The sequence below is a fragment of the Mizuhopecten yessoensis genome, unplaced genomic scaffold (assembly GCF_002113885.1).
Source record: "Mizuhopecten yessoensis strain PY_sf001 unplaced genomic scaffold, ASM211388v2 scaffold11043, whole genome shotgun sequence".
Classification (NCBI taxonomy): Eukaryota; Metazoa; Mollusca; class Bivalvia; order Pectinida; family Pectinidae; genus Mizuhopecten; species Mizuhopecten yessoensis.
In genome coordinates, this window is record NW_018408850.1 from 570,617 (window position 1) to 584,067 (window position 13,451).

Here is a 13,451-nt window from a genome sequence, read left to right on the forward strand (position 1 = left end):
GTGAATGTTAGCATAGGGATATAAACTTCTTAGCACGTAAAATTAATTTGTAACCCGGGTTAATTCGCTCTAATATACATAGGTAGGTTTCAGCTAGTGTAAAGGGTCTGCTCTCGCCGAGGTTTTCATGATTCTTAATTTGACATTTAACACTGTTGAACCTTTATTTCTATTTTGATTCATTTCTATTCTGACATCATAGAATGATATAAATATTCCGTGAAATAAAATTCAAAATTGACAATATCGTCTACATTTTATTACTAAATATTATTTTATACAAACTTTAATTATCTGTGATGTTAGCAGTTACCGCATATTGATACATTTTAATATATGATGTTACATATCATGCAATCAGGGTTTTGTAAAGGAAATGTTTAAAACTACAGGGGTTATGGGGGTTTTCATCGGCATCTGAAGTCTAAATTGAAAACGCATTAGGGCGTTTGTGAATGACAAAACGATTGGACCCTATATGAAGACAATTACATCATATCGGTACATTTTGTCAAATTATTCGTGTCATTTTCCGATATAAAGTACATGTACCTTTCTACATTGATTTCTTGCTTGGTTTTATTGCCGAATACAGGCTTTTCCCCCTAGCTAAAAAGTGCCTTATTTTTTCCAAAATGACCAAAACCTCAGGAAAGTCCCAATTTCAATAGAAAATATTGCTATATTTTCCCAATTTATTAAGGAACAGGCTGTTGTAAAATTTAGATAACAAAAACACTATTCTATGAAAATGCTGATGGTACGTACGTAGCATTTCTTGCTATAAACCGTTTGAAGCTTTACTCTAAAGGATACATTGATTACAGGTCGAAGGGTACTTGTTTAATGTACAAAATGTCGCAGCAAATTTGGTAAATGCATATGTACTGTACTCCAGTACCAATTGACCTGCCGGCAGGAAATGCATGCTTTTAGAGCGATCAGTGGAGGTTCTTCTGAAGGTACCACGTGCTTGTCAAATCTATCAATACTCTCATGTCCCTAATGCTATTTTCTCTCCCTGGAGTAGCGTTGTAAGGATGGATTCCAGCCAACGTGTCCCATTTGATTTCACAGGAATAGCATAATTGGACGGTTCCTGTCCCCGACCTCGAAAGGAGTTACGTTCACTGATGTATCTTACCTATAGAACATTAAACGTATACATACATTTCTTTTAATTTGGCACTTTATAAAAACCGAAGGACGAGTCGTCTCTATGGTGCGACTTTACAAATAAATATGGCTTGCTCAGAATATCACAATTTCTTTGATAAAAGTCGATTTATGATTTTTTCGCGAAATGAAAGTTAGAATGGGCAATAATTATGGTCGTCGTCATATTCCAATTTGGAAACATGTTTTTAATTGTACTTTAGGAACTCCAATATTTTAGATGATGCTAATTAGAGAGAACTTTGTTGTTTCGATGTCACTATCCCAATTATCATTTTGACGACGTGACATTCCAGGGTTTAAGCCTAGATTAACATGGCTTATATCGTCGATGAAGACAAAGACGACTACCCTTCTGGAACATCTGGTCTTATTCTATGCCATCAGCAAATATTCGATCTCATCATCTTGTATATGATGTAACGTTGATCCACCTTAGATATTGGTAATATCAACCGATGTAGCATATATTGCAATATCATTTTGAGGACATATCACAACAAGTACGGCTTCGAGGTAACTTTGTAATTCGAGGTATCTTTGTATCTCGAACGTAAACATCGCGTCAATTGGAGTAGGAAGCGGTCAATTCATGTTAAATAAAACGACTGATTCGAAAAATACACAGTCATTGTTTAATAAATTATAAAACTATTCTATGATAACATGTTTTGTTAAAATAGCCGAAGCTTGTTCCAATGCTGCACAAAACGCAGTACATTGACTGCTAAGTTAAATGGTAAAATATATACACCAGAGTCAACACACGCGGACGAAATCGATACGAAAAAAGGAACTGGAGAGTAAACAAAAACAGAAAGACACCATCTGACCATTTAATTATTTTCTGTTATACATCACTTTAAACTAAACTGCTTTGGAAATATAGTATGGGAACTCTGCCAATTTATCGATCATTTTTAATATGGTTTAATATACCAACAGCGAGTTCTCGTGACTCATAACTAAAGGTAAAAGAAGAATCAATTTTTACATAATGAACAGTACGCACCCTTTTGCTATAAAACCCTCATTCGTAGCAATGTCGATATTATGTGCAATTGTTACATATATTAAATGCACTTTAATGTAAACGAGGGTTTAATAAAAATTACAATTGCATCGAAATGTTTTTATAAATATTCAATAGTGTTACAAGAACTATGGTATCTGTCGAAGAGTCATTATTCACCCTCCTATTTTCTCTTGTAATACTGCCGTCTGCTTCATTGTATAATTTTGTATTAAAACATATATTCAAAGGAAAAGGTCCTACCAAAATAAATACATTGAATGCATAAGGCGTCTATTGCAAACTTTCCTTTCTCGATCAATGGGAGAAATGCATTGTCATAATGCAACTGTGGGCCAGAATATAACTTTAAGGCCTTTGTACATAATATCTAGCCCTCAAAATGATCCATAATTTATAATTTTCCTTTTCTCTCTTAACTGTGTACGTTAAGATAAGTGTATGCTAACAGGATATTGAACTTTACGTTAGGCAAATTTAAAGGGGAAAGTCGATAAAATGACAATAGTGTTATTTATATACTGTTTACATCCACATCGTACCAGACGGTTCCTTTGCCACGCTGTGGTGCTGTTCTACCCTGGTGCTACATAAACACATCACTACCAGCAACTGTACCCAATATTGAACATCAAACAAACTGGAGGACTTGAACGCTACAAATATGGCAACAACAGGTGAATATCTTGTTTTAATAATAATTTGAGTTTTAATTAATCTCGAGTGGCCAATCCGGATATCGTTGAAGCAAGGATATTCAAAGTAAGTGATAATCTAAAGTTATCTGTTTTGATAAATTATTTTGATAAAGACAACAGTAAAACAAAGATAACAAATGACACAATTGATCTGAAACAATAAATAGTGTTGTTTATGTACTAGTACTGTACACTTGATTCGCGCTTTCATAGTTTATAAAAAATGACCGTTTTCATGCCATTTCTTTTTCAAAAAAGACTGGCTGGCATGAACGATATTTATTGAAGCAAATAAAGGATAAAAAGATATAAAGACACAGACAAAATATGAAGATATTTGTGGTGCAGTAGCTTAAAATCGTTTGTTAATCACAAAAGTCTGTAAGACCGCCAAAGTAAGTGGTGAGTTAAATGAATATATTTCGATTTGAGAAACACCGTAAACTGTTAGTGTTCAAGAACGTTTAGTTTATATAAAATATCACTCATTAGAACCTCATTGAAGATTCTGGTACGAACTTGTATTTTCATTTAGTGGGGTAAAACTCTCACTGCTATTTTCATTAATAGTTAGTAATCTTAGTTAATCTTTCATCGAAAGAGCGACAAGTTACTGGGTTTGATATTTCACGTACATTGTCAGGTAGGGAAAACATCAAAAGTTAACCTCCTTGATATATTTAGGTTATACAATAAACAAAATATAAAAATATAAAAATCGAAAAATATACGAAAGAGCTTCGCGTGACAAAGCTAATGTTTCTGTCTTTGACTCTTTACTAAACACAACAAACCATCCATGACAACATAATGCACCGTTACAAATGCCGATTTAGAACTCAAAGAGGTGTGAGGGAGGGCTGGAACTATACTTATACTTCAGGCTGATCTCAGTGTTTAACAAAACGTTATAACAGTGTTATTATATGCTTCAAATAAATGTAAAAATACATGAAAACTCTTAATTAGAATGATTGATTGCATTTTTTCCGTCGTATATTATTGCAAGTTTCCTATCGCACAGCTTGGCAAATCAGAACCATTGTGGCTAACTCAATATACTTTGATGTTAAATATAACCAAACATGGAGTGTGATAAATCTTTCAAATATTACTCTTATCGTATTGCTTATTATCAACAGTAAAATCTAGGGGTTCGCTTACATACTATATTTAGAAATTGGTATTTACCGAAAACCGGTCTACATGATAGTTTTTATTAAGAACTGGTCACGTGTACGTATGGAAACCATCCAATTACATTGGTTATATCACATTTTCGACCAAAGATATATACAACTGCATATAAGCATAATTATGATTTAATGTTATCCAATATTTTCCAACTTAATGATGAATGATCATAGGATATCACGTATATTCAGTTTAACCACGTAAGCCTCTCCCATATTAAGCCCCCGCTGCGCTAACCTCTGGGCCAACACGAGTGATTAATATAAATTGAAATAATTTGTTTCACAATTGTTGTAAAATAATTTAAGATAACATTAATAACCACGTATATCGGAATGTTTATAGCTTAACAATTGTATTGTTATTTGTTCAAGCATAATTGTAAAGGCAAGTCACACTATAAGAGGTAATTGACTTGCAAACCTGTATAATTTAACTATAGTGATACTGCCACTGCGGGATACAACTGACAAGCATATCAAAATGTTACCCTATTTCACAGGTCAAGGTCCTTTTAAATTCCTTAAATGTAAATTCTTTAAAGTATTTGTTGTGTTTCCAGATGCCCCGGCGCATTCTCTCCGACTCTAACAAAGGCTGGTCAGGGTGGGAGTCTCGCTTTAACGCTGCACTCAGAATGAGCAAATCAAGCATGCTTTCTACAAGAGTGAAAAATGAACAGGAAGGAAACCGTTTGTCAATGAAATTACGTCACATCCGGAAAAACAAACAGAGAACTGAAAATTTATCAAACAAAGATATTAAGGAAACAAAAGATGACTTTATAAAAATCATTGCCTCTGGTCAAGTTTATAGGAAGCATCGATTTGAGAAGTACGATCCTTATCTAAAAGAAATTAAAGAACGCAGGACAGTTGTTGTGGACAAGTTCAAAGACATAAAGAAGGCAACAAAGAGCGTCCGACTTGCAAATATCATTGCAAAAGGGCGTCTGCTTGAGCGACCCTTTAACGACCTTACACCTATTCCTGAAGAAAGTGGTGCCATTCCAAGCCAAACTCGTCGCGAGTCCGTATTTCATCCGCTTGACCTGTCCAGTTCTGTAGGATTGAGATCGAGCAACTCAACTCAGCTCACCGACCACAGAGATCGTTTGTTATCTGCATCATCTCGGGTGACTGACCTTGCCAGCGTCAGGAGCGAACAGCTGCGCGTCAAAGAATATTCGTACAAAAGAATAAAGCGGAAGGCCAAGACTATCATCATGAGTCGAGACCGGACAATATTTCCGGGGGAATGCAAGTCAACGTATGAGATGAGGAAGTTCATGGCTCAGGAAGCAACTGATTTCATTTATTCTTTCTCGCCCGAAGGACGACGGAAGGCTCAGATCGACCACTTGAAACGAGAGGTGCAGCTGCCATCGTTTGTTGACCGAACAAAGTCGACATCAGCCATAATGCGACACTTCCGGGAATACAAATCCAACCGAACACTTTTAGAACCAATTTAGTTACTGTATAACGCCTGTATTTCGAGGATACATATTTTTGCCTCATTTGCACACGAAAAATATAAGCTTTCTTATGCATAGTTAGTTAAGTGTGTAAAAGCGTGAAAATTATTATTCACGGACTAACTTTAGGAGGACTTGACCCCCGCGAAATCATAGTGCTAAACAACATTACTTGGGGATTGCTTCATAAATAATTCTAAATCAAACATTTGGGTTTGAAAGGTCATTTAAGGCATCTTATCGCTACAACGAAGTGTCAGAAACGATCCTGTTTTCATTAAATTTGGACAAATACATTGTAAGAAAGTTTGTGATTACAAATATAAAACATTCGAAGTGCTTTACCATTTACGAGAAAAGATATTTTTTAATAAATTATCACTTCGGAGGAAGAAAGGAAGCAATTAATGTGTAATATTTTACGACATTCCTTAATGGACGTTACATTCTTTATATATTGTTGTACATGAAGTTGTTTTCGATAACATTTATAAGACACTACTGAGTACTACGTTACTGATACCATACGAAATTGGCACGTTATGTTTATTTTTCTATGATGATTTTTTACATAAGGATTTATAATAATAATAATGCTTTTCAAAGAAAATCATTTCTGCTAGCTAGTTTAACAAATGTTGACGATGTCTTAGAACGTTACTGACCTGTAGACGTTCATGTATTAGACGGGAGACATCATGAAGGTTGCCATATATCGTGACGGGATACATCATGAAGCCTGCTACTTGTGGTGTAGGAACGCATACGGTTTATCCTCCTGCTTTTAATGGGGGGTGTTTGCGTGGGTCAGTGTAAAAGGGAAAGTGACATTGTAAAACGAGCATGGGTCAATAGATAAGGAGATGAGTCGATATAAAAAGAACAACAACAGGAACCGAAGAACCCAAACAAAACGGAAAGATATTTAGTCCCTGGACACAAACTGACAATGACACAATCTACTTACATGAACATATGAACACACACGACATGTGTTGGTTATATAACAAGAGGCCCAATGGGCCTGAATCGCTCACCTGGTATTAATCTCACACTTGTAATCTTAATCAAAGTACTGAAAGTACTGAAAACTAAGGCAAAAGATATATATTNAGATTTAAAAATATGACGCCTGTGACCTTGAATGTCGAACAAGGACTTTAGGTCGAACAGAGTTTATAGTCCTCCAACCCAGAATGATGCTGGCAAAATATCATTACCCTGGACCTTTTGGTTATAAAGCAGAAGTCATTTAAAGTTTTAAACATATATTGACCACTGTGACCTTGAAAATGGGGGAAGGTCATTCATTTGAACAAACTTGGTAGTCCTTCATTCCAGCATGTTAATGGCCAAATAGCATCACCCTTTGCATTTTGCTTATTGAGAAGAAGACGTTCAAAGGTTTTAAACATATTTTACCCTTGTGACCTTGAATATATGTCAATGTCATTATTTTGAATAAACTTGGTAGTACTTCATTCCAGCATGTTACTGGCCAAATATCATTATGCTAGGTCTTTTGGTTATTCAGAAAGTTGTTTAAAGGTTTTAAACATATTTAAACCCTTTGACCTTGATTATAAGTAAAGGTCATTCATTTGAACAAACTTGGTAGCTCTTCATCCCAATATGTTACTGGCCAAATATCATTATCCTAGGCTTCTTGGTTATTCAGAAGAAGTTGTTTAAAGTTTTTTAAACATATTTTACCCCTGTGACCTTGAAAATAGATACAGGTCCTTCATTTGGACAAACTTGGTAGCCCTTCATCCAAGCATGCTACTGGTAAATATCATCACCCTGGACATTTTGGTTATTCAGAAGATGTTGTTTAAAGATTTTAAACATATTTGACCCCTGTGACCTTGAATATTTGTCAAGGTCATTCATTTGAACAAACTTGGTAGCCCTTCAGCTCAGCAAATTACTGACCAAATATCATTATCCTAGGCCTCTTTGTTATTCAAAAGAAGTTGTTTAAAGGTTTTAATCATATTTGACCTCTGTGACCTTGAATATTTGTCAAGGTCATTCATTTGAACAAACTTGGTAGCCCTTCATCACATCATGCTACTGGCCAACCAGCATCAACCTAAGCTTTTTGGGTATTCAGCAGAAGTTGTTTAAAGGTTTTAAACATATTTGACCCCTGTTACCTTGAATATTAGTCAAGGTCATTCATTTGAACAAACTAGGTAACCCTTCACCCCAGCATGTTACTGGCCAAATATCATTCTCCTAGGCCTCTCGGTTGTTCATGAGAAGTTGTTAAAAGGTTTTAAACATATTTGACACATGTGACCTTGAAAATAGATGGAGGTCATTCATTTGAACAAACTTGGTAGCCCTTCAGCACAGCAACTTACTGACCACATATCATTATCCTAGGCCTCTTGGTTATTCAAAAGAAGTTGTTTAAAGGTTTCAAACATATTTGACTCCTGTGACCTTCAAAATATGTGAAGGTCATTTATTTGAACAATCTTGTTACCCCTTCATCCCAGCATGCTACTGGCCAAATATCATCACCCTAGGCCTCTTGGTTATTAAGAAGAAGTTGTTTAAAGTAAAATATTGATGCCGGACGACGGATGGACGGACGACGGACGCTGCACCACGGCATAAGCTCACTTGTCCCCTCGGGCCAGGTGAGCTAAAAATGTTGTTAAATGTTAGAGAATTTTACAACTACAACTCTCATATCATAAGAGTTTTAATTCCAAGCAACTCCTTCCCAGGGGGAAGGTAGAGCTCAAACTCAGCCCATTGGGTATTAAATTTCACAATATTGATAAAGTACATTTTAAGATCCTTTCCACTAAGAAGAATATTTTTTCTAGCATATTGGAGTCATATAAGAAGACTTTAGAAATTTCAGACTATATAATTTAACATATCCCTGTTGACCCTGCTCATCACCCCCTTGGGGAAGCCCAGTTTTCCTATATAAACTTAAGTAATTAATTTCACCCCCTCCCATGGAGGAACAGGAAGCCATGTGATAACGTAATTCATACTTTTGATAAACCACCTGAAGACCCTTTTATCGATGAAGGGTATGTATTTCTACCCTTTCTGGAAACTGAGAAGATACTTTTTGAAATTTCAGTGAATTTGACAATTTTTGTTCCGCCCATCAGCCCCTTAGGGTCAGCAAGGGCCAATAACTGTATGTGCATACCATCAAATTGCCATCCAGTACCGATAATTCTAACCAAGTTTAGATTATTTCTTATGTCAATTAAACAAATGAAACTCAAAAATGTGATTTCCCTATATAAACGATAGTAAAGTTTACCCCCTCCCTAGAGGGAAACATGCGACCCCAGGGTCATGAAATTCACACTTTTGGTAAAACATCCTAATACCCTTCCATCTATGAAGAGTACCGTATTTGATTCTACCATATCTTGGTCTTGAGATGAAGATTTTTGAAATTTCAGTCAATTCAACCCTTTTTGGCCCCTGGGGTTATGCTGATAATGCTAACTTAGTTTGAATTGATTCCAATGGAAATTAAACAAATGCTGGTCAAAAATGTGATTTCCCTATATAAACTGTAGTAAAGTTTACCCCCTCCCAAGGGGGAAACGTGAGACCCCAGGGTAATGAAATTCACTATTTTAGTAGAGCACCCTTCCATCTATGAAGAATATTTGATTCTACCATATCTGGATCTTGAGAAGAAGATTTTTGAAATTTTAGTCAATTTGACCCTTTTTTACCCCGCCCCTCGGGCATCTGGGGGGTGGGGACCATATAATTCACAATTTTGGTTGACCTTTGGCCATGGAAGGTTTCTGCAAAATTTCATTAAAATTGGTTCAGGGATTTTGGAGGAGAAGTTGAAAATGTAAATTGTTTACGGACGCACGACGACGGACAAAAGGCGATCGCAATAGGTTACCTGAGAAATCTCAGGTGACCTAATTAAACTTAATAATTAAGAAATTTCATAAATAAACCTTTTTTCTTCCAACGCTGGGAACAAAATGAAATGCACCGGTACACCATACTACCAGTATGTGTTAGTTGCCTCTGGGTAATTAGTTCATCTGTTAGTTACTGTAAATTCCCTTTGCCTGTCACAGGTAGGTATTGTAAATGCCCTTTGGCTACAGTATTAAGTGGTAAAAACAACAGGTAATTAGGATACCTTTTAATTCACAGGCAAGATTTCTGATAAACTATTACTGTTTAGCAGTTGGATAAATTTAAACATGCTAGTACGGTTTACATATTATTTTTTGATGAATTTAGCGCTTATATCAGCATAACAAGGACATTTCAAAATGAAATGAAATTCATCTTCTACCTCATTCATATTACATAATGTACACAATCTGTTTCCTCTTTCGATATTGTTATACCTGCCACATTCAATATTTAATTTGTTTGCCGATAGTCTTATTTTACAAAGATGTTTTATATAATTAATATTGATAGATGTGGACAAATAAAACTGTAGTCCAAAATTACAAATATATTGGTAAAGTGCACCTAGTAGTATAGGCAGTATTTACTTGTACATGTATTTACCTTTGTTTTTACCTGTGGTTAATTCCCTTCTATCTAAGGTGGTGTTCTATCTAAGCTGAAAGCTTTTCATATCTAATTTGATAATACATCATATAAGATTTTCAGATTTTTAATAACAAATGTTAAAGTTTAAGATGTTTCAATATTAATGAATATAAAAATGTATATATATATTGAATATTTCCATTCTGTAGTCCTTGAGCTGCTGATATGACATATGATAAGATGAAATGTGTTACTTTATTTTGTAATAATTTTGTACTTTAAACATATTATTAAAATGATAATATGAATAGTTATAAAATGAAACTTTTCTTTATCATTATAACATTTAATAAGATGCCTAAATGCCTAGTAAGAATGGTTATGCGTGACTAAGAGTGTGGTGTTTAACAGTTGATAATTAAACTTAAAAAAAAAAATCATCTAAATTCCTAGAGTTAAAATTAAAAGTATATCATAACTATCATCAGAATCATTTAATAACTTTAATTATCCAAGCTATCATTTCCATCCTTGTGAACTAGAAGTGATCACAGCCTATGCTAATTAGTAAGATAACGATGAGTTTTACCATTCTTGGCTTAAAAAGTGTAATGTAAATGAAATATAATGTATACTTATTGATATATTTGACTGTTAACTCTTACTATTTAGTTATTGTTATAGTTTAGTTTAAACATATTTTATTGTCATGCAAATGGATTGGGCACAAGTTATTAAACTTATATTAAGCCCTTTATTGTTATATACATATCTGTATTGTACATCATGTATGCAATGATTGTATCATGTATATATGATAAACAATATGCAGTAGCCCTTTAGAGGGAATACGTGTTTATTATTTAGTTTTATCAATATCATATCCCTTATCTTTTTTTTTATTAAAACTTAAATAATATATATCCGAAAAGTAAATATCCTTAACCTAACATATCACATACACAGAAAAGCTACAAGTCAGACGGGTAACTTTAACACAGGTAAGTTACCTGTGGAGTAAGTATGAAACAGACTATAATTGGTTTGCGATTGTCTTCCTATATCAACACTTTTCTTTGGTCTATAAAAGGTTGGGGGAACTGAAAACACCCCCTGTAAACTATGTAGTACTGTATCCCAGCTTGAAGTTACATTGAATGTATACGTAGTTTATCATGTAGGCACGGAAATAGATTTCCGTGATTCAAGCTTGAATATATAACTACTCTTTCTGCTAAGAACATTACTGACATCTGTATTTGTCGATTTATGAGATTAGTATTCATACAACATATGTTGGTTGCTGTCATTACTTACACTGTTATGCAGATAATATATAAATACATGTATGTCAAAGGCGTGTCAGAATTTATACATGCCGAGACCAGAGACGTATAAAGCCAATATAATGTTAGACCTGTAATATATACCTCTCAGCTGGTACATGGAATGAACCGGATATCGGATAAGTTGTGCCACTGTGGCGTCTCATATCATGTGTCCCTGTACTAAGTTCAAAATATACATATTTATTAGACTCGATATAGATTGGGCGGCGTCAAGATAACAAGAATTGTTTAAGGACGGACGACGGACCATGGACGCATGGTGATTTGAATAGCCCAGATGATGGTGGGCTAAAAACCCAACAGAAACTTAAAAAAAAAAATTAAGCATTGTAGAAGATGACCCATTCCTCGATTATTCATAACGAACAACTTCCTGTTACATAGCTTTATTAAATATTTAATTTATTTATTGAATTTTGGCTCAAAATTCATATATAAATCAAATACTTCCTCAATACTTTGATAGTATGTCGCACTTAGTATTATTTACAAATATCTTTTGCCTTGAACAACATCTGTTGTACAGAGTAATCATAGTGATAAAAACATAATAACCCAAATTAAAACTAGATACCAGCTGTAACGGAGAGAAACCCAATGTCGTAACTTTATCTGCTCCAGAATGTGCATTTATCAAGCTTATGTCATCCTGGACAAACAGTCTGCTATCACATTGCTTTGTCTCATGTAACAGCCCAGTAGCCCCTGGTAACCCATCGCCACTCCCCCCAGGACACACGCGGGGGAGCGAGGAGACGGGAGGGCTTTCATTCCTCCTACGAGTACAAAAGGGGAGAAGTGGTTAGCTGTAAGTGGTCCCTAAAGACAGAGATATTAACCCCTCCCTTTCATTCCATTCCTTCATGAATGGGAATCTCAATAATTGTTTTACATTATTAAGATACTTGAACACTCTCCTGGTACCCCCAGTTCTTCTCCTACTTTCTCCATTTCACTTACCCTTTTCCTTCCCTCATTTTATATCCATCCTTCATTCATCATTCTCTTTCCCTCATTTATCCAATCCTCCCATCAGTTACTTTCCTTCTCCTTTAATTACCTTTTTCTTCTTCCTTGCTATATTATCCTCCCCCTCCCAAAGTTCTATATTATCCTCCCCCTCCCAAAGTTCACCCCTCCTTCCCTTCCTAACAAACAAAACCTATTTCCAGGAACTGTGGTATGATTTACATGACATTGTACACATGTCACAGACCTAAATCAGGTCAAATGTTGACACACAATGAAAACCTGAGATTCCACCTGATTCTGTTATATGATGATGAGAGGTGTATCATGTGATAGTCAATACTGTCTCCCTCACCACCCGGCAGTGTATTCCACCCCCCTATCACCAGATGTAGTCTGTTACACTGTATATATAAACCATCTCCTCACCAACAGGTGTCAGGCCTATAGGACATAGATTATCTGATCGCCATCAATACCTACAGCTGGTAAGTAAGACTTTTAGTTTTAAAATAGGATACATTTCTTGTTATTGATTTCTGTGTTTGGTAATAAATAAAAAGACAAACAAGTTTTCCTCTCAAATAGGTTTCCTCATTCAGATGTGGTTGCCATATGTTTGTATACTATAAGTGCTGACAGATAAGTAAGAAAAGGCTGAATATTGAAATTATGGCTTAGAGTCTGTAATAACTCAAAGACAAATATGCGATATCCTTATGGTATGAAAAACAAGAGGCCCGGGGGCCTTAATAGCTCACCTGGTATTTTATTTTTCAATTTAAAACCTGCTGAGTACCATTCAGGTTTATCAAAGGAGTACAAGTAACAAAGTTGCATCTTCCATTTATAAATATTCAATTCCCTTTGCCCAAAGATTCTCTAAAACAAGTTTGGTTAGGTTAAAATCCCTTCAACGGTACAGAAGGAGAAGGATCTTTAATGTTTTCCTCTATTTCCCCTAATGGGCCCCACTAATCTGCCCCAAAGAAGGGGAATCCACACACCTCAGTTTAAACAAAATTGAT

At 35.2% G+C, this 13,451-nt stretch overlaps 1 protein-coding gene across 1 annotated transcript; it reads left to right on the plus strand.

Moving 5' to 3' along the window:
- Nucleotides 1-4,663: 4,663 nt before the first annotated feature.
- LOC110464931 lies at nt 4,664-5,651 on the plus strand. Its single transcript, XM_021520410.1, has one exon. The coding sequence runs from the start codon at nt 4,664-4,666 to the stop codon at nt 5,573-5,575; it is 912 nt and encodes a 303-aa protein (XP_021376085.1). The 3' UTR covers nt 5,576-5,651.
- The last annotated feature ends 7,800 nt before the right edge of the window (nt 5,652-13,451 follow it).

Excerpts from the sequence above, each read along its gene's own strand:
- LOC110464931 (XM_021520410.1), top strand. The coding sequence starts at position 4,664 with ATGCCCCGGCGCATTCTCTCCGACTCTAACAAAGGCTGGTCAGGGTGG.